The sequence below is a fragment of the Bacillus rossius genome, chromosome 7, assembly GCF_032445375.1.
Source record: "Bacillus rossius redtenbacheri isolate Brsri chromosome 7, Brsri_v3, whole genome shotgun sequence".
Taxonomy (NCBI): domain Eukaryota; kingdom Metazoa; phylum Arthropoda; class Insecta; order Phasmatodea; family Bacillidae; genus Bacillus; species Bacillus rossius.
Genome location: NC_086335.1, coordinates 71,178,012 through 71,203,421, shown reverse-complemented (window position 1 = coordinate 71,203,421; position 25,410 = coordinate 71,178,012). Strand labels below are relative to the sequence as shown.

Sequence of the window (25,410 nt, the reverse complement as noted above, 5' to 3'; positions counted from 1 at the left end):
GGCGCTACACTTTCTCATTTCAGGCGCACACTTTCTAATTTTTGGTGCTACACTTTCTCACTTCAGGCGCTCACGTTCTCATTTCTGGCGCACACTTTCTCATTTCAGGCGCACACTTTCTCATTTCAGGCGCACACTTTCTCATTTCTGGCGCACACTTTCTCATTTCAGGAGCACACTTTCTCATTTCTGGTGCTACAATTTCTCACTTCAGGCGCTACACGTTCTCATTTCAGGCGCTACACTTTCTCATTTCTGGCACACACTTTCTCATTTCAGGCGCTGCACGTTCTCATTTCAGGCGCACACTTTATTTCCATCGTTGGGTATGCCATTTGTAATTTTAAACACATCAAACTGACACATGCAAAACCGAACTATCTTTGTGGAACGTTATTTAAATAAACAAGGGCACCAACCTGTCGGTGAAATTTTTTCTGATTAGTACTTATATTTTAATATATATAATTGTTTCCTATAACGTTCTAAAAGTCAAATCAATCAATTATAAAAAGTAGTATTGCAGTTTTTCTTTCAAAGGAAATAATGAAAAAAATACAAATCAGTTTTAAATGTGACGTTGACATAACTAGACACGGCAGCGGGAGTGGCAGCCTCAGTGCTTCTAGCCAGCCTCTCACGTGACCGCCGCGCCGGGTTGGTATAACGGCACTTCACCCACAGAACTTACGACACAGCACTTTCAAGTCGTGGAAACTGTTACAACCTGGATTAACCCACTGTATAAAAATTTCGACACATAAAAATGCGAAGGGGAAAAAATAATGTTGATTTGTTTTTATTTGTGTGTAAATGATTCGTGGCGCACAGTTGAACTGTGTGACTCAGTTGTAACAACAGCTGCAGTGCGCGTGTGAGGTGAAGCGACGCGACGGGGCTACGCTGGTATGAATCTGCGTGTGTTTGCCGTCGCCGCTGAAGCCAGTGTGCTGAGGGGTAATGGCACACGAGGTGGAGGGAGGGGCAGGGCACAGCTCGGCGCATGTGTAATGGAGCGTGTCTCGGTGTGAGAGAGAGGGTCGAGCTGATGATGTCATCAGGCGAGAGACAGGTGTTCAGGGTTAGCCACCCTCTTGCTCCCCGTTCAGTGGATAGTTGCAACGTGCTCATTTCATTCAAGATGGCATTTGAAGAGCGACACTGCTGTTGGTATAGTCACTGTCGCGATTCAAGTGGCACGCATTTAATTAATCCAATAATTACTCTTACACTATAAAAAAATTGTTCTTTTACAAGGAAATCCCTTGGAAACTCAATGCCAACAATATCACTTTTAAAACTGCATAGCTCTGCCTGGCACTTTTGCAAATTTTGCAATTGATATCGTTGGCAATGGAGTTCCAAGGATTTTTTTTGGTAAAAGTACAGTGTACGTCACCTAGACAGCGAGTTCACCAACAATTAGGACTCTTACCACGGTCTTGTTGAATGCCAGCTCGCTCTAGTCTCAGAGAAAACCAACTATTCCTTATGTGCGATGCGACGTACAAGTCACATTTGTTTTTATATTTTAAATGAGATACTGAAATCCAATAGTTGCAAGATGGCTTCTTTCTCCCATGTACTGCCGAGTGAATTTCTTTGCAGCGTGTTTGAAATGTAGTTTTATTGTACAGCAAACTTTTATCTTCACACAAGAACACATTTATTAGGTTATTAAGTCGGGGAACTTTCAACAGATATTAAAAAAATTCACAAACATAATATTTAATCCTCTCCGGACAGAAATTCACTAGAACCATCTGCAGACGCTTCACTTGCAATGGTGTCATGTCACAGTTAGGAGTCCGTGGTGGCAGCACCTCAGACAGGCAAACCTCGTCAGTAACCACTAGGAAAAACAAAGTTGCCCTGCTTTTAAGACGACTGCTCTTCCAGCGGCATCTGTTATGCATGCTTGCCAACAACAGAGACAAAACTGAAACCGGAATGCCTGTGCTGTTTGCAAATCTTATTATAATGAGTGAAAAAGGCATGTCATTTAATAATAAAATATTTTAAAAAAAATACACAAAAAAATATTGCCTGATACTGCCGGCTTTTGAGCAGGAAAGCCAACCAAACTCGAATGAGAGAAAATGAAAGCCGTATTCCGATGAGACGTTCAACAGTTGTCAGAACTTGTCCGTGCTCGCAGATTGCTCTCCACAAAGGCTATTGTTGCGGCGGAGGCATTGTTGAGCTTGTGAAAACTGCTGTCACTCAGCGAAGAAAAGAATCAAAACACTGGAACAGATGTCGATATTTTACTTGTTTAAATAACATTTCAGATTACGGATGCTTGGTTACTGCAACAATGTACTTGTATCCTCGTATGGGCAAAACGAGTCCACGGAAAAGCTTCAGGAGGAAGATGAAATTTTAGTAACGAACTGATATTATTTTAAAGATATATGTGATTTGAAAAATAATTTCAAAAATAAAAAGTTTTTAAGGACCTGGTCACCATTAAGTTTTTATTTCAGTAATACTAAGCTAAGAATCAACCAACGCTTTGGATAATAAATTTGATGTACTCTTTATCTATATATATATAAAAGAAAGTCGTGTTAGTTACACTATTTATAACTCAAGAACGGCTGAACCGATTTGGCTGAAAATTGGTAGGGAGGTAGCTTAGAACCAGGAGACGGACATAGGATACTTTTTATCCTGTTACCGGGGGAAAAAAATAATAGTTTAAAAAAACTAAAAAAACACGCTTTATATATAAAACCAAACTAAAAAATAGAAAATCAAGAAAGTATATTGTTCACAATAATCATAAGCCACTCTCACTTTTCATTTAATTAAATGTCACTTTTCATTTAGTTAAATGTCACAATATTTAGTTGACTTTGTTTATATCGCGCCAAAGACAAACTGAAAGAAAAGAGTTCGCACATGAGCGAAATGGTATTCTTTACAATGTACGAACTCTTTTCTTTCAGTTTGTCTTTGGCACGATATAAACAAAGCCTAATAAATATTGTGAAATTATATAAATTGACGAAAATCTTATTTTGCAAATTGAATAATGGAATAATCTTATCAAATTAGTGTATTGTCATCAGTCCTCGATAAATCTACAAAGTTTGAATGAAATCTGGCCGTTTAAAGTGGGTCAAAATCGCACCCAAAGGAGTCGGTTACAAAAATAAAAACAAACAAACATACAGGTGAAGCTAATATAAAGCGTGTAAAAAAAGTGATATAACAAAACGCAAGTGAAAGCAAAACGAAAAATTTATCAGTCAAAACATCAGTCTAGCCGTTCATTTGTTAAAAATGGTATAGCAAAACGCAACTGACATGGAATGATGGAATAACAAAACACAACTGACAGCTAAACGTAATGTTGTCTATCGTTAAGTATGGTTGAAATTTTGACAATGTAAAATTTTAAAGTTGACCGGTTGAAGTGTTTTTTTAGAGTTTCTATTGGCTTATCGTGCCGATATTATCATTAACAATACCATGCCGCGACCAAGACGATCAAATCTTTCCCGACAAGGCCGTAATGCAACTAGGATTCGAAACATAGCGAATGAAAGGACTGAGGAAGAACAAGAAATTGCACGTGGAGAGCGCCGCGTTAGCATGGCTCGACTTCGTGCTTCTCAATCACAAGAGCAAAGCGAGGCAGCCCGAAACGGCTCAGTTGCCAATGCGAAATCGTCGAGCAAACCTCAGAGATCAACAACTAGATAATTTTCGACGCACAGGAAGAAATTTATCAAGTACAAGGTGCTTCAATGAAGAGTGCAACCCATGCACCAAAATACATGGCCAATAAAGAATCATTAAAATACTTGATTTTTTATTTATATTTATTTTCTTAATAAAAAATTGAATTTAATAAAATCCAAAATCTGCTCATTTATTGCCTCTAAGGTGGAACAAAGTTCGCCGGGTCAGCTAGTTTCAAATAAAAATGCGACTGTATAAACTATCATAAATAAGTCTGTGATATTACAGCACACGTTTGATTTTAAGATATATTATTATTTTAAAAAAAAATTGTTTAGAATTTTTATGTTTATTTAATATTTTGTTCCATATGGAAAAAAGTGGATTAAGAATTGTTTCTTTTCCCGTTAATATGCTTAAATATTTGTTGAGGGACGAGAAGACTCCGCAACAACGCCTTTATAAGCTTAGCCATTCAGTTACATAAAATGAGATAGGAAGGTAACATTTTCTTGCTGTGCGAGATCAAGTTGGTGACGTATCGCATCTGTGAATTGTAATAAACATAATTCAGTTGTTCTCGTCGTTTGCATCGCGCCTCGGTGCATGCCCGCGAACACAAAAAAAAACCGTTCAAAACATGGCAAATGTCACGTATTCTTGCTCCTGGTTTCAAAAGGCACTAGTGTCAGCATTAGGTGTGCACAGCGTAGCGATGCTAAGTTTGTAAGATGTACTGCATGTAACGACTAAGCAATTGGAATGCCAATAACAGATGTCTGCACGGCATGTCTTGCGGCGAAGCGCAGTAGTCTGAACTCTGTCCTGCTCCTGTGCGGCAGGGGTTGAGGGGTTGAGAACTTGTTGTCTATGAAGGGAGGGGAAGGGGGCGGAGCAGGGCTTTCAACTTCCCGTGGCGCAGGAGTGAGTCTTCGCCAGGGGGGGGGGGGGGGGGTGGACCACTCTGCCCCACTCCTCGCCCTGCAGGGTTCCCGCGGCGAGCCCCTCCTGGCCACCCCTGGATCCCGCGGCGCACAGGGGTGTCCACGCCCCCTCGACCCTAATGGCGAGCCCGTCCTGACCACCCCTGGATCCCGCGGCGTACAGGGGTGTCCACGCCCCCTCGACCCTAATGGCGAGCCCCTCCTGGCCACCCCTGGATCCCGCGGCGCACAGGGGTGTCCACGCCCCCTCGACCCTAATGGCGAGCCCGTCCTGACCACCCCTGGATCCCGCGGCGTACAGGGGTGTCCACGCCACCTCGCCCCTAATGGCGAGCCCCTCCTGGCCACCCCTGGATCCCGCGGCGTACAGGGGTGTCCACGCCCCCTCGCCCCTAATGGCGAGCCCGTCCTGGCCACCCCTGGATCCCGTGGCGTACAGGGGTGTCCACGCCCCCTCGCCGCCGGGAGCAGAAGTCCGTTTCTTCGTCAGCCGCTCGGTCAGGCTAACTCGACCAGTTGGTGGCCAGCCACGTCCAGTAGGCGGTTATACATATATAAAGTTGGTAGCCAAGATGCATTATTCTCGATACATGGCGTACATTTCAAACAAGTCACGTAAGACGTCAAACGTATCCGCCCCGAAACACTGTCATCCACGACTTAACACTCGTTTGTATTTGGGAATGGTGTAGGTTAAGTAGGGTCCTAGGTGCGTCTCAGGATGAAGCCTATACGCCTGGTCAGGCTGGGATTAGCCGTGCAGGGAGAGGGTCGCATGCGTCGTGTGCTTTGTGCGGGGATTGGCCAGCCATGGCAGCGATTGGCGCCGTGACTAACTCCCCTCACTAGAATATAACTAGATATAGGTTGTGCCGGTGTAAAACCTGCATGGACACGGGGAAGACCCTGGGCACAGCCATGTGGGGAGCAAATAAGCATTCATCTTTGAATATATATACTGTATAGAAGTCGCGAGTGGATAGGATTTACTCTACGTTTTTCAGGAGAGTATGATGAGCAGCTTGGGAACTTCGCCGCTGCAGTGCGCTGCCGTAACGCCCTGTATCTTCTTAGTTGTTATTTACACGTTAGAGCGCAGCACTATCGCCCGCTATCATTCCCCGCACCCCCCATCCATCATTCACTGCAGTTCAAGGTCGTTAAACTGTAGGGGGAAGGGGTGTTTGAAGAGTTCGACACTTGTCCGCTAGGGACCACCACAAGTCAATGCCCTAGAGACGGTGGCGATTGCGGCGGTGAATTAACCAACTACCTCAAAACCGTATTAGAAATTTTAACCTGGGCTGGCGACTTCTATACAGTATATATATTCAAAGCATGCATCAAGTGTAGGAGGATGCAGGAGACAGAGGATGGTCCGGATGAAGAGTTGGACAGAGCAGAGGAGTCTACCATGCGAGGGGGTTGGAGACGTGGATTTGTGGTCCGCTTGATATTTGTGTCCAAGGCTGAAAGGGTCACGAGTCCGCCATCTTGGAAGCTTCGGCCCGCGGGTGTGTTGCGTGAAAGAAGAACGCCATTTCTCAGCACTGAGCAGCAGCGCTCTAGGCTACGCCAAGTAGGCGGGAGCCTCTTTGCCACATACCCGTGAGAGTACGGGTAATGGCGAAGGCGGTGTTTGTCACCAGCGCTGGACACCCCTGGGCCCATGTGGGCCACGCACCTGGGCTCGTGCGGTGGCGACAGCTGGGCGTCTCCACCCAGCCAACTGCGTGTGTGCGCAAACACACCGTCATTAGCGGCGCGGCGCAGATACGCCCTTCCTCTAAACCCGGCGCCTGCCTCGTCATCTCTTTCTGTGCCCAAGTTTGAAACTACATTCAATACTCTTACGTGCCAGCCCCGTTCGTGTCGGAGTAGGCACTACTGGTTAGCAATTGCGTGTATTCAAGTCTGGGCCAGCTGGTTTTGGCTAGTCGTACTCACGTGGGTACATGACGAGAGACTGTCGAGATGTCCAACATGGCCGTATTATCCTCTTCTCCTCACTTTCAGCTCTTTGTTTTTCCATTTCTAATAACTAGAGACCGGAAAGAATCGTGGATTCCTTTTGAGACAGGCTGGAATCCAAACTCGTTTACCTTAATGCTGCGTCAGTGATTGGACCGCAATTTACCTGAAGGACTCTGAGCCAATGGCAAACACTCAACAGAAGAAGTATCGAATCATAAGACTCGCAGTAAACAGGTGTCCCGAGTCGGTAGCCAATGACCAGGTGATAGTTGCCTGAGTACATAGAGAATCGTAGAGTCTATCCTAGTGGTCATTGAAACTCGCGAATTTTTCCAGTCCCTAGAGCGTTGTATCGTGTATTTAGTAGGTTTATTCATACTGCATGCTTAAGAACAAGTTATTTTTACATATTCTGGGGAATATATGCCGATTAGTTTGTACGCCATCGTGGTTTAATATTTTCTCGCTTGCATATAGGTATGTTTGTATTATTCCTGTCCGGTTGCAGCCAATAGACGATGACTAAATCCACTCGGAAGCCGTGCTGACTGGCGGCCGCTGGCACAGTACTGCTGAGCGCTCAGTGGACCCACTGGTTCGTGTACAGACTGTACAGTAAAGGTTCGCGCGTCCCGCCTGGCGTCAAGAAGAGTGTTTTTGACGTGACAACGTCTAATAAATCGATGAACGCCGGCTGCACGCACAAAAAAGTGTACCGTTGCGCTGTGTCCCGTTACGCTCATTGTACGCTTGCGCCGCATCTATCTCTCTTCCACTCGATTGGAACAACCATCGATTTGACTTTTTCGAGGCACATTAAACTTGAAACACTCCCATTCGTTTTCTACTTTTCCTATCATCGTCCATCCTTAACAGAATAACACAGATTGGAAGAAGTTAAATAGCAAACATGTATAAAAGTTATAGTTAAAATAATCTCTTCGTTAAAGTAATAAACATATTTGAATTAATGAGTGCAAATAAAAGTAAATTTATCAATTAAATTGTAGATTTCATTTCACTCCTTCTTTGTATCCATACAAAATAGTGATAATTCAATAAAAATGATTCAATTTTATTCATAAAAGTATGCAATCATTTCATCAATGTTTTGTTATGATGTTGTCACGTTAAGCTATCGTCCGTAAACCGACTTTGCAGACAACCAAGTTTGGTTATTCAGATCAGGCGTGGTTTTTGACCTCCAGCGCCTGGCTTCCACGGCTCCTTGGAACAGAGCAGGCACGTGCGGCGCACATCAGTCCGGAGCAGTTGTAATTGCTCTGTAAGGCGCGTCAGGGGGGAGGCAGGGTCGATGTCGCGATAGTGAAGTTGCATCTCCATCCTCGTCGGACAGCGGCGCGCCTGGCGGCCATTGCCGGCACCAGAGACACCGCGATGGGCCGTGCCGGGCCGCAGTTACGCCCGTGTAATAAGTGGTTCGCAGTGCGCCGAGAGGGTGGGCCGCTGCAACCAGCCCCTAGCAGCGGGGCCGGCCTGAGACAGACGACCTGTCTTCAGCACGAAGTGACGCACACATCTTCCTGGGAACGAGGCACTTCATGACTCGAGTTCTGGGAACGGCTTAAGACTGGACTGTGCTGCGAGTGGTCAGACACTGGCATGCAGCATAGTGCGCTAGTTCCACTAGGGCCCAGTTGCACAAGTAGCTTGAACCTAGGCTGTCACCAGACACGTACACCTAAAACTCAACTCCGTAGGCATTTTTTTCTAAACTATCTGTGATTCTATTTCTGTAATCTCGTTTTTACGTTATTTTTTTTTTTAATTTCCCGTGGTAACCATTCTAAGCGGCACTCATTCTTTTGTTTTCCATTAATAAACGTGAGCGCGCGGAGTCCTGGAGGGGACTGCGTGAGAGATGACAGCTCTGGAGCGACTCCTGGTTCCCGCTGCTGCCGCGAGAGGCGCTGCCGTCGCAGGCGTCAGCAGACTGGCTCTGGACTGTGTGCTCCGCCGACAGGAGCCGCTGGCGCGGACATGAGAGACAGAGGCAGCGCGTGGGGCGGGCTCCAGCAGCGAGGGCTCGTGTGTGTGTTGCAGCTGGAGCAGGCGTCAGCAGACTGGCTCTGGACTGTCTGCTCCGCCGACAGGAGCCGCTGGCGCGGACATGAGAGACAGAGGCAGCGCGTGGGGCGGGCTCCAGCAGCGAGGGCTCGTGTGTGTGTTGCAGCTGGAGCAGGCGTCAGCAGACTGGCTCTGGACTGTCTGCTCCGCCGACAGGAGCCGCTGGCGCGGACATGAGAGACAGAGGCAGCGCGTGGGGCGGGCTCCAGCAGCGAGGGCTCGTGTGTGTGTTGCAGCTGGAGCAGGCGTCAGCAGACTGGCTCTGGACTGTCTGCTCCGCCGACAGGAGCCGCTGGCGCGGACATGAGAGACAGAGGCAGCGCGTGGGGCGGGCTCCAGCAGCGAGGGCTCGTGTGTGTGTTGCAGCTGGAGCAGGCGTCAGCAGACTGGCTCTGGACTGTCTGCTCCGCCGACAGGAGCCGCTGGCGCGGACATGAGAGACAGAGGCAGCGCGTGGGGCGGGCTCCAGCAGCGAGGGCTCGTGTGTGTGTTGCAGCTGGAGCAGGCGTCAGCAGACTGGCTCTGGACTGTCTGCTCCGCCGACAGGAGCCGCTGGCGCGGACATGAGAGACAGAGGCAGCGCGTGGGGCGGGCTCCAGCAGCGAGGGCTCGTGTGTGTGTTGCAGCTGGAGCAGGCGTCAGCAGACTGGCTCTGGACTGTGTGGTCCGCCGACAGGAGCCGCTGGCGCGGACATGAGAGACAGAGGCAGCGCGTGGGGCGGGCTCCAGCAGCGAGGGCTCGTGTGTGTGTTGCAGCTGGAGCAGGCGTCAGCAGACTGGCTCTGGACTGTGTGGTCCGCCGACAGGAGCCGCTGGCGCGGACATGAGAGACAGAGGCAGCGCGTGGGGCGGGCTCCAGCAGCGAGGGCTCGTGTGTGTGTTGCAGCTGGAGCAGGCGTCAGCAGACTGGCTCTGGACTGTGTGGTCCGCCGACAGGAGCCGCTGGCGCGGACATGAGAGACAGAGGCAGCGCGTGGGGCGGGCTCCAGCAGCGAGGGCTCGTGTGTGTGTTGCAGCTGGAGCAGGCGTCAGCAGACTGGCTCTGGACTGTCTGGTCCGCCGACAGGAGCCGCTGGCGCGGACATGAGAGACAGAGGCAGCGCGTGGGGCGGGCTCCAGCAGCGAGGGCTCGTGTGTGTGTTGCAGCTGGAGCAGGCGTCAGCAGACTGGCTCTGGACTGTCTGCTCCGCCGACAGGAGCCGCTGGCGCGGACATGAGAGACAGAGGCAGCGCGTGGGGCGGGCTCCAGCAGCGAGGGCTCGTGTGTGTGTTGCAGCTGGAGCAGGCGTCAGCAGACTGGCTCTGGACTGTCTGCTCCGCCGACAGGAGCCGCTGGCGCGGACATGAGAGACAGAGGCAGCGCGTGGGGCGGGCTCCAGCAGCGAGGGCTCGTGTGTGTGTTGCAGCTGGAGCAGGCGTCAGCAGACTGGCTCTGGACTGTCTGCTCCGCCGACAGGAGCCGCTGGCGCGGACATGAGAGACAGAGGCAGCGCGTGGGGCGGGCTCCAGCAGCGAGGGCTCGTGTGTGTGTTGCAGCTGGAGCAGGCGTCAGCAGACTGGCTCTGGACTGTGTGGTCCGCCGACAGGAGCCGCTGGCGCGGACATGAGAGACAGAGGCAGCGCGTGGGGCGGGCTCCAGCAGCGAGGGCTCGTGTGTGTGTTGCAGCTGGAGCAGGCGTCAGCAGACTGGCTCTGGACTGTGTGGTCCGCCGACAGGAGCCGCTGGCGCGGACATGAGAGACAGAGGCAGCGCGTGGGGCGGGCTCCAGCAGCGAGGGCTCGTGTGTGTGTTGCAGCTGGAGCAGGCGTCAGCAGACTGGCTCTGGACTGTGTGCTCCGCCGACAGGAGCCGCTGGCGCGGACATGAGAGACAGAGGCAGCGCGTGGGGCGGGCTCCAGCAGCGAGGGCTCGTGTGTGTGTTGCAGCTGGAGCAGGCGTCAGCAGACTGGCTCTGGACTGTCTGCTCCGCCGACAGGAGCCGCTGGCGCGGACATGAGAGACAGAGGCAGCGCGTGGGGCGGGCTCCAGCAGCGAGGGCTCGTGTGTGTGTTGCAGCTGGAGCAGGCGTCAGCAGACTGGCTCTGGACTGTGTGCTCCGCCGACAGGAGCCGCTGGCGCGGACATGAGAGACAGAGGCAGCGCGTGGGGCGGGCTCCAGCAGCGAGGGCTCGTGTGTGTATTGCAGCTGGAGCAGGCGTCAGCAGACTGGCTCTGGACTGTGTGCTCCGCCGACAGGAGCCGCTGGCGCGGACATGAGAGACAGAGGCAGCGCGTGGGGCGGGCTCCAGCAGCGAGGGCTCGTGTGTGTGTTGCAGCTGGAGCAGGCGTCAGCAGACTGGCTCTGGACTGTCTGCTCCGCCGACAGGAGCCGCTGGCGCGGACATGAGAGACAGAGGCAGCGCGTGGGGCGGGCTCCAGCAGCGAGGGCTCGTGTGTGTGTTGCAGCTGGAGCAGGCGTCAGCAGACTGGCTCTGGACTGTGTGCTCCGCCGACAGGAGCCGCTGGCGCGGACATGAGAGACAGAGGCAGCGCGTGGGGCGGGCTCCAGCAGCGAGGGCTCGTGTGTGTGTTGCAGCTGGAGCAGGCGTCAGCAGACTGGCTCTGGACTGTCTGCTCCGCCGACAGGAGCCGCTGGCGCGGACATGAGAGACAGAGGCAGCGCGTGGGGCGGGCTCCAGCAGCGAGGGCTCGTGTGTGTGTTGCAGCTGGAGCAGGCGTCAGCAGACTGGCTCTGGACTGTCTGCTCCGCCGACAGGAGCCGCTGGCGCGGACATGAGAGACAGAGGCAGCGCGTGGGGCGGGCTCCAGCAGCGAGGGCTCGTGTGTGTGTTGCAGCTGGAGCAGGCGTCAGCAGACTGGCTCTGGACTGTCTGCTCCGCCGACAGGAGCCGCTGGCGCGGACATGAGAGACAGAGGCAGCGCGTGGGGCGGGCTCCAGCAGCGAGGGCTCGTGTGTGTGTTGCAGCTGGAGCAGGCGTCAGCAGACTGGCTCTGGACTGTCTGCTCCGCCGACAGGAGCCGCTGGCGCGGACATGAGAGACAGAGGCAGCGCGTGGGGCGGGCTCCAGCAGCGAGGGCTCGTGTGTGTGTTGCAGCTGGAGCAGGCGTCAGCAGACTGGCTCTGGACTGTCTGCTCCGCCGACAGGAGCCGCTGGCGCGGACATGAGAGACAGAGGCAGCGCGTGGGGCGGGCTCCAGCAGCGAGGGCTCGTGTGTGTGTTGCAGCTGGAGCAGGCGTCATTGCAGCTGGAGCAGGCGTCAGCAGACTGGCTCTGGACTGTCTGCTCCGCCGACAGGAGCCGCTGGCGCGGACATGAGAGACAGAGGCAGCGCGTGGGGCGGGCTCCAGCAGCGAGGGCTCGTGTGTGTGTTGCAGCTGGAGCAGGCGTCAGCAGACTGGCTCTGGACTGTGTGCTCCGCCGACAGGAGCCGCTGGCGCGGACATGAGAGACAGAGGCAGCGCGTGGGGCGGGCTCCAGCAGCGAGGGCTCGTGTGTGTGTTGCAGCTGGAGCAGGCGTCAGCAGACTGGCTCTGGACTGTCTGCTCCGCCGACAGGAGCCGCTGGCGCGGACATGAGAGACAGAGGCAGCGCGTGGGGCGGGCTCCAGCAGCGAGGGCTCGTGTGTGTGTTGCAGCTGGAGCAGTTGTACGTGGAGGTGCTGTACACCATCAGCAACAAGGTGGGCGCCAGCACCGGCCAGTACGCCCACTACAAGGAGGACCTGTACCTGTACGCGCAAGAGGCGTTCGGCATATCGTCGGAGATGCACCGCAAGTTCATGGCCATCGCCAGCGAGGAGAAGGTACGTGCTCTCCGAACCACGCGTTCGGCATCTTTAATATCATGTTCTCTCTAACAATTCATTTCATTTTATAGTGTAATGCAATGTACAGGGACAGGAAAAATTCGCGGGTTCAATGGCCTGTAGGATGAACTCCATAGTTCTACGTACACTCGGTCAAATGCCACCCACTCATTGGTTGCTGTCTTGTGAGACGTCCCAGCGAAGCAGCCTGTGATTCGATAAAGCTCAGAGTCATCCAGGTGAGTTGTGAGCCAATAGCAGAGGCAGCACTAAAGTATAACGATTTGTATTTTAGCCTATCGCGAAATCAACTCGTGAATTTTTCCGGTCTCTAGCAATGTATCTTTGCTTACTTATTTTTTATTTATAATTTATATTTGAATAATTTTGGGATTCTGTTGGAAATAAAACTGTTACCATTTACTTTTATTCCAGAGGCGAGAGAAATCTGTTGTAACTCTAGAATATAAACGTAGAATGCAACAGCGCTATCGTGACGAAGTTTCAGTTAAATGTAGTTTAGTGTGCCCAAGAAGTAAGTAGTAGGGACTGGAAAAATTCGCGTCTTCAATGACCTCTAGGATAGACTCCACGATCCTATAGGTGCTTGGACAAATAACAGCTACTCATTGGCTACTTACTCATGACACTTGTTAACCAGGATGCTCGTGATTTGATACTTCTTTTGTCGAGGGTTTTTCTTTGGCTTATAGTCGTTCGGGTAAATTTTTGTCCAATCACTAAAGCAGCGTGATTTTAAACGAGTTTGTATTCTAGCTTATCGCTAAATCAATCCGCGAATTTTTCCAGTCTCTAGTAAGTAGTAACGACCAGAAGATGGAGTAACCAACCCGGCGGGTAGACAAGAGTCTGACGTGTTCCGACACGCGCTGGCAGATGTGTCCGAGCACATGCATGCTCTGTTTGTTGCAACCACCTGGATGCGAGCACATTTTAGGTTTCACTAGGAGTTAGTAGCCTTTGTTGTTATCTTAGTTCTTCGGTCTTCTTACCGTAATATCTAGTTGTCTGGAGCTTTTTGCTGTTTATGTCTTGCAGTTTCTTGCAGTATTCTTTTGACTTTATTCGTTATTAATGTTATACTAGAGTACACACTTATTTCTCTTAAAAATGATTTGTTTCTTTCTATAGATTAATAATAATGATAACAAATATTTTCTTATGCGAATAAAAGTGAAATTAAAATTGGCGTGTATAACTTTCATGTCCACCTGCGGTACTGCTAGCGAGTGTGTAACTTACACATCCACCTGTGGTTCAACTAATGAGCGGGTTACACTCTTGGGACTAGTTTAAACTTCCTAATCCCACACCGCAGTCGTACAAACAAGTACATATGTGGGTAAACGTCTCGCAGCTGTATATGCATAATCTGAGAAGTATACATTTCTCCTGGGAGTATTTCAACTGCAGGAACTCCTCGGCAAGTACGCTCTTGCTGGCCAGGATCGCGCTGTGTAAAGGCCGGTCCACACGCAACGTTTTGTACACAGTTTTGACTGCGCAGGCAAAACTGTGCAAACAAAAGGTTGCAGTTTAGCCGTGTCCACACAACACAGTTTGCAGCCAAGTTTCATCCTATCAGTCGCGAGAATTCCTTCCTTTGGCCAATTCTTTCCGGTATACCGACCTCAAAGAATTTTTTTTTTTTGTGATTTTATCTCTGTTTGCCGCGATGTCAACCTCTTTGTATTTTTGCACAAGTGCTTCATACGCTTGACTTTTTTTTGTCCCTATCGCTATATTCTTTTGATTTGACCCACCACAAACACGGAAAGGACTTGTACAGACCAATGAACTCTGTTAGAAATTGACGTGAACACTGTCGCAGATCGGTCATCGTTGAACAGATTACACTGTTCCGGCACAAATACCGAGGGAGAACTGAGCCCCGTGCACGGAGAATACGGAGGAAGTGTCCACACGCTACGACAAGTCTGTGCAGGTCGACTAAACTGCGCGGACATAAATAATGCTCTTGGCCACAGTTTTCCTTCTCCGTGTTCCGACTCCGCGCAGTTCGCAAAACTGCGCAGTTTTCCTGTCTGCACGCTACGTCTTGTCTAAACGATGTGACCTGCGCAGGTAAATCGTTGCGTGTGGACCGGCCCGAAGTCCTCCCACGAGGTGCGCCCCAGTGTGCTCTCAGGGTCCCAGGTGGATCGCTGGAAGTTCATACTGGCGGCGTCGTTAAGCGAAGTTAAATGGGACCTGGAATACGTCTCGAAACAAAGTTTGTGTGACCAGAAACACTGTAACTTCAAGTGGGGGCGAAAGTTGTGCCAAGTTGCCGATGGCTCGTAAAAGTCGGGCGGGACAGTCTCTCTCCAAGGGCCACCCACAGCAGTCGGACCCTGAGACACATCGCCCCTCGCCTGGGGCAGCTGCCGTCTCCCCGGGTCTCGCCCCAGCGGGCCTGTTCTTCTCGACCCTGTCGGAATGACCCGATACTCTCACTGCTGTGGCGGCTATCAGAATCAACATTGCCGGGTCGACGTCAAGTCTCCATGGAAGTGTGGCAACGTTGCTTGTAATGTTGACGTCACTGGTAGAAAACCAATCGCAACGAGGGAAGAACCATTTCTCATGAACGTGTGTTAATTTTTTTTTCATAGTGTTCATCATTTTTAACTCTCTAGTTGGTGGACATGTAAGTTTGTGTATACATACATTTGTAATAATTAAAAATGAATTGTAAAGTTACGCCCCAAAATCGGAAAATTATATGACTTAAATGAAAAAAAAAAAAAAGATGTTTTAAGCAGGGGAAAATATTGTGTAATGTAATTGTCAACTTTATTGTTGGGAAAAGTACTAGAAAAACAGAAATATTTACACGATGATAGTTAAATCCCGATGAACCGAATACTTATATTAATATTTTGGTAATCTTGACCTCCAAATTAATTCAAAATTCCTCAAAATTCATTAAAAATTTCCATTTTCGAGGGAAAAATTCCCGTTATAAGGGACAATTTCTCGTTTTGTTTCCCGAAACATGTCGGTGGTTGGAAATGTCCAAAAGCATCTCCGGACCGTCACCTCAGCCGACATCTGACGACAGGCGAGACGCAACACCTAGAGTTCATTTTTACCTGAAATACCTGAATATTGACTAAAAGAGATTCAAAATTATGAACAAATATTTATTATAAAAACACACTTATGTCACATAGTTCTTAGTCCACATTTAGAACCTGTGGAGGGCAAAAAGTAATTATTTTATATAAATTTAACAAAAATTCGAGGATAAAAATTTATAATTTAAAAATGTATATGAACATTACGTCACGGACCTTGTAGTACTCGGTTCAATTCCTGCACAGGAAATCAGTGTGCAATAAGTTCAAGTAAATACCAATTACAAGCATATATGCCAAGCGTCCCCTAACCACAAGCCTTTCTTTTTCGATACTACCTTTCAAAAATCCATGTAGCCTAGCTGCAAGCCAATTGAGCCATTTTGACCATTGTAGCCAGTTGTAGTTATTACAATAGCTAGCTAATTAGATCCGTTCTTGTAATATTGTATTTGATTAACGGTTTTTTTTTTTTTTTTTTAGTTCTGTCCCTGCAGTTCGTAGATTATTTGGTCTATATGCCTTCAATACAGCTTACGTACTCGTTAAGCACGTCATGTTATGCTCAACGGAAGTTATAGATTATTTACTCCTGGAATACACAAACTGGATGTGTGTAATGCTGGAACAAGACATGGCAAGATTAAGGAGATAGGATCTCAGGCTCCCGAGGTAGCTTGGCCTCTGGGTTGTAACCGAGTCTCGAAGGCGAAGGGTCGCCGACGTTTCGGTCGACAGCGCAGTTGCCATCTTCAGCAGCAGACCGCGACTGCCACCCTGACGCCCGAGACGCTACCTGGTGCGAGCCGGCGAGGAGCTGTTGTTGTAGTGGCAGCCCTGCGGCCCAGCACTCTGGCACGTGTCAGCCCCCCGGTGGAGTAGCACCGTCCTCCTCCATTCCTCTCACAGACAATCAGCCGTATCTTCCTGCAGTTGGGAGCTTGCGTGTTAGGAATACACAAGGCGAGTCATTTTACAGTGTTTACCTTACTCTTCCAACTACTGCGCGATGACACATCATCCTTTAAATGTTTTACCGTTACAGCAACGCATCAAAACTACAAATAATTATTTTTTTTCCCAAGACCTGGTGTACCATATTGTGACATTATTGTGAAAACAAGTTACCCAACAGTTATCTTCATTTCCTATTTTTTAGTACTTAGTGTTGATAAAATAATACTGTTACGAACGCAGACAGGACTGCGACGCGCGCCAGGTTCGGAGCTGGCTGGTGGCCCCGCACGGCCTCTGACGTCACGCGCCGTCCGCTGACGTAAGACATGCCACGCGTGCCTGGCCGGGTTGTATGGGTCCTCGCTACCCCCTCCCCCTCTACTCCCCGCGCATCGGCCCGCCACGGGCCATTGTCAATGACCCTTTTAGCGGCCCGGGAATTCTGCGGGTTTCCCGAGGCCGCCACGCGGAGTGGCGCGAATGAACACCTCCTTTCTGGACTTTTCGGGGCGCCGGGTTGGCCGGTGATGACGCGACACGCCACAGCCGCTCTCGTCCCTTCTAGAAGGACGCCACGGGCATATAAGCGACGACGCCGGCCTCTGCGGGAGTTCCGAGGGTTCGGAGAGTTCTGAGATCAGGGGAGAGAGTTTCCCCCTCGGGGAGTGATACCGGCGATACCCGCGCGATCAGCGAGAGGTGGCGACACCTGCTAGAAGGCCTGGCGAACCAGTCGGGTGAGGACTGCACCGCGGCGAGGTGTGGGTGAGTGTGCGAAGAGGGAAGACAGAGGCGGACAGAAGAGCGAGCCACTGTCCAGCTAGGCTCCAGTGGAGAGTGTTCATGTGTCAGTGACCAATAGTTGTGGACAGGGATCTTGAGTGCAGCAATCTGATTGATAGTGTACACATTAGTAATAAATAAAACTGAATCAATTAACCCAGTTTTCTCCCCACGTTATACTTGTAACAATACTTTACGATGCACGGATACACGCAAAGCAAAACTTATGCATGAGTGTTAATTGTGTATTTTCATATACACAAGCCGTTATTTATAATAGGCCTCCACATAAAATAGATTTTTAGTTACAGTCTGCAAAATGGATTTGGATATGCTTCAAATCATTTTGTGAAAATTAGTTGCCAAGTGCTTTGTGGTGATGAAAAAAACATATTTTTTTTTTTACTAAAACAATAAAGAACTTTTATTTTTAAATTTTGTTTATTATAAAATTAATTTGTCATGAAGAACAACTGGCATGAACTGTAATACAGGTATAAAATGGTAACCCACATTTTTTTATTAAAGTAGAAAGAAACAAAACCCATTAATAATAAAAACAGAAATATCGGTCTATTAACATAAAATTTTAATTACTTTTTATAGTACATACGCGGTTGGAAGACCTACATTTCCGTGAGCAAAGCGACCATTGTTGTTACGGCACAGAAACTAGGACACTAAGGGCGATATTGGTACGCGCATCAAGTGCACAGTCGCCCTTGAGTGCGAGGCTGCGGGCTGCGTGCAACTGCTATTACACCTTTCGCCACTGGAGCATTTTATTTTTGGAAATTGTAAACCGTGTTCTTTAGAGTTAATTCTTTTACATTTAATTTCAAAGTTTAATATGTTATAAAAGCACAAAAATTATATTTTTCTTCGGAGATGTCTAAGGGATTAAGTTAATTGGTTTTCCTAAGGCGAAGTGATGATGGCATCTGACTTAATCTGAAGGCTGCTCTTCCCAACGAGCCCGCGCCAGACAGATGGGCCGTTAAGTTAAATTGCTTGGAGTTTACGAAGTTGGTTTCTGAAACGAACGGACCAGAGCGCCTACCCTCTGCAGTGCCTGTTTTTTTAAAAGGACGTGAATCCCCCGACCTCTTATATTTTCTGTTCCACAATTCTCTATTCAGTGTTCATTCTTTCGGATCTGTATATCTTTCCTTGCCTTCTTTTAGAAGGCCCATTACTTATTTCCTCCTCTTCCCTTCCATTCCCAAAGCCCTTTTATCTTCCTTTCGCTGCCATCTTGATGAAGCCGCTTCCTTTTAGTACGTGACCCGCCCTGTATTCTTCCGCCCGTTAGTTTGTTTTAGGAAGTAGTTCTGTTTTCTCCTCGTCGCGTGAGCAGCTGCTTGTTACTCGCGGGGGGGGGGGGGGGGAGAGGAGGAGGTTCTTTTTACGCTTTTCAAAAGTCCGGCGGTGATTGCTGGCGGTTGTGCGTCAACAATGTGCTTAATTCTTCGTGATGTGCCGCCTTTTGAAACATTTTTTTTTCCCTCAAGAACCTTTGTAATTGAAGTAATTAGTCATTTATATTAATTAGAGCTCGCAGCCACCGTCCGTTCTCGGCGCACTTGTTTCTTCGTCGCGCAGTTGCCGTTGTTCAAGGCTGTCCCAGGACTCGCGAGAGACGTCGTGCGAAGGACGCCATTGCCGCGACAGTACAGACCCTGTTCCAGAACTGTGCCGTCTGCCCGGCAGGCTGCAGCACCAGGCGGCGGCCATCTTGTAACCTCGGCAAGCGGGGAAACCTTCTTTTCACATACGAGAGAGCCTAACTCCCGATCGTGCATCTTCGGTTTTTTTTTTTGTTCATTGTAAATAAATATGGCGGTGTTGATAAAAGGGTACTAATGGTCAATTATGTTAGGTTAGCTACATTATAAATACTTTAAAACATTGTGGACGGTTGATTTGGTTAGGATAGCTACATTAAAGATACGGAAAAAAAAGCATGAACTTCGGGGAACTTCGGGTTTTGGCTCTCTCGTCTGTGAAAAGAAGGCTTCCCATGCGCAGCGCAGCACAGCCACGACAGAACACAATTGCAGCCAGGAAGCAGGGTCGGTGAGAGACATTAGGGGCCGCAGTCATGAGGACTGCCGACCGAAGTGAAAACCTTTTTCGCAATTTTTACGAAAAAAATATTATCACACAACAAATTAGTTTCATCACGTTAGTAAAAATAACTCCTGAATTACTATAAAATACGCATTGCATAGTAATTGCATAGTAGGCATAAAAAAAATAAATTACGATGTTCTTAATTTTTAGGTTATATTGCTACAAATACTCCGTTTTATTCGTTATTCAAACCATGTATCTATATCAGAATATTAATATATTTTATACTCACTTTTTACTGCACAGCAATTGTATACTTAAGATTTAAAAGCACAATAAGTTACTCTAATAGCAACATATATAGTGTTATCGTTAACACGTCACGTGACCATGCCGATGACGACTTACATGAATTTAATCCCTATCCAAACCTTCCCATAGAAGTTTTCACTTCAAAAATCACAAATGTAATCATTTAAGATATTGTATTGCTGTGTGTAATTATGACAACACTACGTAATTTTTTCCCAGAAAATTTTCTTCAAAATGTTCTATGAAGAGAACACATTTCCATTATACTTTCCCATATAAATATGACAAATATGCAATAACTGTTTAAACACTTTACTCAATACTGAAGCAATTTGAAATGTAACAACTTTGCAACTGAGGTCCTCTTTATGACAGCTTGTTCTATTTCTCTGTTGGCCAGTATCACGAATGTAAGGAATCCAATGTCAAACTGGCCAGTTTCCACCCCTTCAAACTGATTCAGACTACTATGGTACTCAGCCACTTCAATGATATCTTTTTGATTCAGTGTTGTATATAACTTATCTGGTAAGTTGATAACAGTCGTAGCCAACTCGGTACTTAATGTTAGAGCTTGAACATTAGTACACAATGATTAGTTCAAATTTTGTAAACAATTAGGATTTTCTAAAGAACTATTTGCCTCCTTACTTTCCTCTTTCTCATCTGCAACATTTTTCTTAAATGACACAGACCCACTATAAAATAAATTTGTATTTCTTTTTTTTTGTCTTTTTTCTTTGACGATGGTTTTCTTTCCTCTTTAGAACACCTGATTTATGTCGTTATTGCATAATTTCAGGAAATCTTAGAACGCTACATTTTATGTGATCTGCAATTTTTAATTAATAGATAAATAAAATTAAGTGACATGTAATAATGAAATTAATTAGTATATTCATATATGTTGAACGCCAAACAAAATTACACTCAATGCATATTTCATACTTCACATAAATGATTGTTTAAGCCATCCCGAACCCCTGCATGTTCAGTGATACACGCCGCTGTTTGCTTGATTTCTTGCATAGAGTTGGGTCTTTGTACTTACGGGTCATTAAATTAGTATTCCTAGCAAAAAAAATACATATCACACGAATATTCTTCACCAATTGAACATGCAACCACTGTAAAACACCAAAACTGAATAATGAATGAGAGTAATCAGAAAAGTAACTGTTGTCTAGGCGGACTTGCTTGTATGAAGATACCTTGACCATGGTCACACGTGGCGCAGACCCTGCTGTCAGGGGAAACCCCGAATTATAGTAGACTCGGAGCGTAACCGGACCTCTGTGTTCCCCCAACCCCCCTTTTCGTAGAAGTTTCGCGAGGTCACGCTCAAATCTTCTCAGCGATCAAGGTTTATCTATGTACAGTCACACTCGGTGTCCCGAGTACAGTCTGTGAGACCCGGCCCGCCTGATCCTTCTCAGGATCATCGGGAGGGTAGAGAGAGATACATTTATATCCCAAAACTGCAGAGGAACTAAACAAAATATAATTAGCAGTGAAGCCGCGGTCCCCACGCCAACACACTCGGCCATAGTCGGCCACACTTGGTCACACTGGGCCACACTTGGTCACAATGAGCCACACTCGGCCACACTGGGCCACACTCGGCCACACTGGGCCACACTTAGTCACAGTGGGCCACACTCGGCCACACTGGGCCACACTCGGGTGGCTGACGACTCGAACATTGGGTCAGTGAGGCGATTGGAAATCGCTTCGGGAAATCTACTCGTGTTTAACGAGCATCGGAAACGGTGCCCCCCTTCCCCCTTTTCACGTCAGTGGTTTGGTGGCGGCCAAACGAAGCCAATTAAAACAGCTTCCCGTCGGAAACTAATCACCTGTTTCAGAGGGCTGAGCCGGGTGTCTGAGGCGACCCTTTGTGGTCTCCGGGCCGCTCGCGCCGCGCCCACTGCTGGGCCGGCAATTAACCACTTTTAATAGTTTCTCTCGAGCATCCACGTCGAATGTCCAGATTCACAGAGGGCGCCGGATCTGAGCGCTGTGGCAACAGCCCGGAAGTCACATTGGACATTCACAGGGACAGAGATTTTTTGGTGATTACTAATTTTTTGGCGACTTAACAAGAATCTTTTTTATGTAAATTACTAACGAATAGTTAAAGGGGACACTGATAAATAAATTTGATGGTGCGTATTATTGAATGGCAGAGTGTGTACACTGTGAAAATGTTTTGATTACATTAAAAAAAAATATCTTACGGCAGAGTCCACACTTGCGTTCGTGTATTTCGAGGCTCGGTCCCTACGCCATCTTGATTTTACAATTCGTATTTTTTATTACTTTTATTTAAGGGCCTTTTCTGAAATTTCAGCTCGATAGTTGGTTGTAATTTAAGATGAACATTCGTACAAATTAACCGAGTTCTGTAGTAAAATATGAATTTCTATAAAACATTCTGTAATATTACATTAATTGTACATGTTTTTGAAAATTACATGACAAAAATGTAACATTAGGGTTTGTAGTTTTCAGAGTTTTTTTTTATGTCTAAGTTTCCACGATTAGCGTGTGCTGAAAAGTGATTTACTGAATTTGTACTGTGTTTCAGACGTAATGTTCGCTACCCAGTAATTTTTTTTTTGTAACGTTACTAAGAAATTCTTTGTGAGCCAGACGCCAAATCAATTGGAGCAGTGCAATATTTACAATTCATTGCTGTGTAATATTTTTTTAATGTTGCTATATTTGGTGGTGGTAGATGCCATGTTTGGATGTATTACTTGCAGGCGACGGCTGTGTGGTTTTTGAAACTACTTCACTGGAATATGTTTCGCTCAGAAGCTGATCACACGCACACTGAACTTGTCCCTATCGGGTGTATTCACGTTTCAAGTGAACAGGATTTGAAAGGGATTCAGAGCGACACATCTTCCACGCTTGCTTGTAATTGGATGGTTGAGGTCAACGAACCATATATACAAATTTGGCAGAACGGAAGCCGTGTAACAGCAGAAATATTTATCATCCATTAGTGAAGTAGATGAACTAATTTGTTTATTCCAAGTGATTTAAATTGTGTAATTATGAATTTAAGCTTGCAACCAAAGAACCAACTTAACAAACACATGAATATGTATGAATATTAACGTAAGCATTGAGATTCCCGTGTAACCTTACAACCACTTTGCTCTAGTCTCTCAGAGCCGTGTATCAGTGCTGCTAGTGTGACTGAGCCGTGCAGGGGACTAGTGGCCAGGCCAGGCAAGTGTCTGGACTAGTTGCTGTTTGGTGATGTGAGGTGGTGATCTGAGGCGGTGATGCGAGGTGGTGACGCGAGGTGGTGATGTTAGGTGGTGAGTTTAGGTGGTGATGCGAGGTGGTGATGTGGTGATGTGAGGTGGTGACACGAGGTGGTGATGTTAGGTGGTGAGGTTAGGTGGTGATCTGAGGTGGTGAGTTTAGGTGGTGATGCGAGGTGGTGATGTGGTGATGTGAGGTGGTGATGTTAGGTGGTGAGGTTAGGTGGTGATCTGAGGTGGTGATGTGAGGTGATGATCTGAGGTGGTGATGTGAGGTGGTGATGTGAGGTGGTGACGCGAGGTGGTGATCTGAGGTGGTGACGTGATGTGGTGATGTGAGGTGGTGATCTGAGGTGATGATGTGAGGTGATGATCTGAGGTGGTGATGTGAGGTGGTGATGCGAGGTGGTGATGCGAGGTGGTGATGCGAGGTGGTGATGTGAGGTGGTGGTGATGTGAGGTGGTGGTGATGTGAGGTGGGGATGCGAGGTGGTGATGCGAGGTGGTGTTGCAGCCGCCCATCGTGGTGCTCAACGTCGTGGTGCTGGAGGCCGAGGGACTGGAGGCCAAGGACGCCAACGGTAAGAGCGCTCAGCACTGCACTCTAGCGCACTCTAGCGCACTCTAGCGCACTCTAGCCAGCTGCTGGAGACCCGCCCACCTGCAGCCGCAGTGGAAGGTCTATAGTCCGGCAGGTCGAGACCACGGCCCTGCCGGTTCGGCGATCACGCTCGGTGATCGATCTTTAATGCAGTTTGGCGGGAATATATAGTGCAATTACATTTAAAACTATTTGTAATCAGCTGCTCTAGAGGGAAAACACAGATGAGCGTTGGTCTTCTTCAGTCAATACGGAAATGTACTCGTGAATTGTGAACTGTACCCATAAAACCGACGGTAAGGGTGAACTCCGTGAAGTTTGCGGGTCGCTACAGAGCCTTCGGTGTCTTCCAGCCTCTGTTACCCGCCCGCTGATTGGCTGCGGCAGATGCTCATGCGCCGTCTCGGCAACACGGGAAGTCGCCCCACAATATCCACTTCGGATCTCATCGTTCAATACAATGTAGCTATATTTATATTATTGGTATGGAAACGCATGTTCGGTATAAAACCATAATAATAGTATGCGCACACAATAACGGCACATTCATTTAAGTTTTTATCGTGTCTTTAATTATAGTACGCAGCACTTAGTTCCCTCTATTCGTTCGCTTTGGGGACGCGCGCTCTGGCTAGGTTAAACATAATAAAAAACCCGTGCCTGTGGAGAAAGATGTAAAACAAAACAGACTGCTCTACATTGATTGGAGCAGGGCAAGTGGGAGGGGCAGGCGCAATCCCGCTGAGTGGCTGACATGCGGAAACACAAGCATGCTCCCGGAATATTGTATTTTTAGCACACTATTAAAAACTGAGTTCAAACGTACTGTTGAATGTAACATCTAAGCGTGTGTTCCTCCAGTATGATGACTCGGGCAACTTGCTTGCACACCACAATTCGCTCCGTCATTCAGCAACGGGCTGAGCTCCGTGCCGTCAGCTACTCAGATGACGTCAGCGAGTGTTTCGCTGCCGCATGGCGAACACGCGGTGCGCAGAGCTTCAGATGGAAAACCATCGCGATTTTTAAAAACTGCACAAAATGGCCGAGCGCGGTCTGTTCGCGAGAAGAGTTCAAGGTTCTGCTTCCGGGTTTAGTTTTTAAAACTTTGCTTTCAGAAGCGTTACAATGACCAAAACGCGTGTTTTGAGAATATGTAATTTTTAACTTGATGTAAGCTTTTGGACATACGCCATTGCTAAGCACTTTTTCTGTAGAAGAAAACTAAAAAATACCCCAAAAAAAAACAACCACAAATTAAGCAAAAAAAAAAGCACGAAAAAGTATGACTCATTTCTCACGTTCCGCCTGAGCCGAGCGTGCAAGAACCGACCAACCACCGTGCGAAAAATCTTCTAGAATATCAAACAGGTTAAGGAGGGTTTTTTAAAAGCAGCAATAAAAAAAATTGATTTATTTGTCCAAATTCGTTATTTCAAATTAACAATTTCTTGACATTGATTCGATTTCAGTTTATTTCTATATCTAATTGTTCGTGATTATATTTAAGCAAATTATTTAAATTAAATTTGCAAAAACTGTAAATACCAGATAGATCTTTGTTCACTAATGTCATTTCAAGTTTGTTGATTGTCGAGAAACGGATACACATTGATTACGATACACACAAAACCTTGCGAGTACCATCAATCGTGGAGTGTCCACATGACTGCGATGTACAGCAGATATTTAAAGAAATCGGGCGTGAATAATGTTTGAACATTCTTGTGAATTCTAGCCAAAATTAAAATAATGTTTTTGAAATACGCGAAATAAAAAAAAAATTCAAGTGAAACTTCTT

At 47.6% G+C, this 25,410-nt stretch overlaps 1 protein-coding gene across 1 annotated transcript in view; it reads left to right on the top strand.

Annotated features, from left to right (window-relative positions):
* LOC134534347 (BAI1-associated protein 3) overlaps positions 1–25,410 on the top strand; it is a 136,934-nt gene that overhangs the window by 58,135 nt on the left and 53,389 nt on the right. Inside the window, exons 4-5 of the mRNA XM_063372758.1 lie at positions 12,334–12,501; positions 23,523–23,589. Of these exons, the coding sequence (XP_063228828.1) occupies positions 12,334–12,501; positions 23,523–23,589 (235 nt within the window). The remainder of the gene's footprint in view (positions 1–12,333; positions 12,502–23,522; positions 23,590–25,410) is intronic.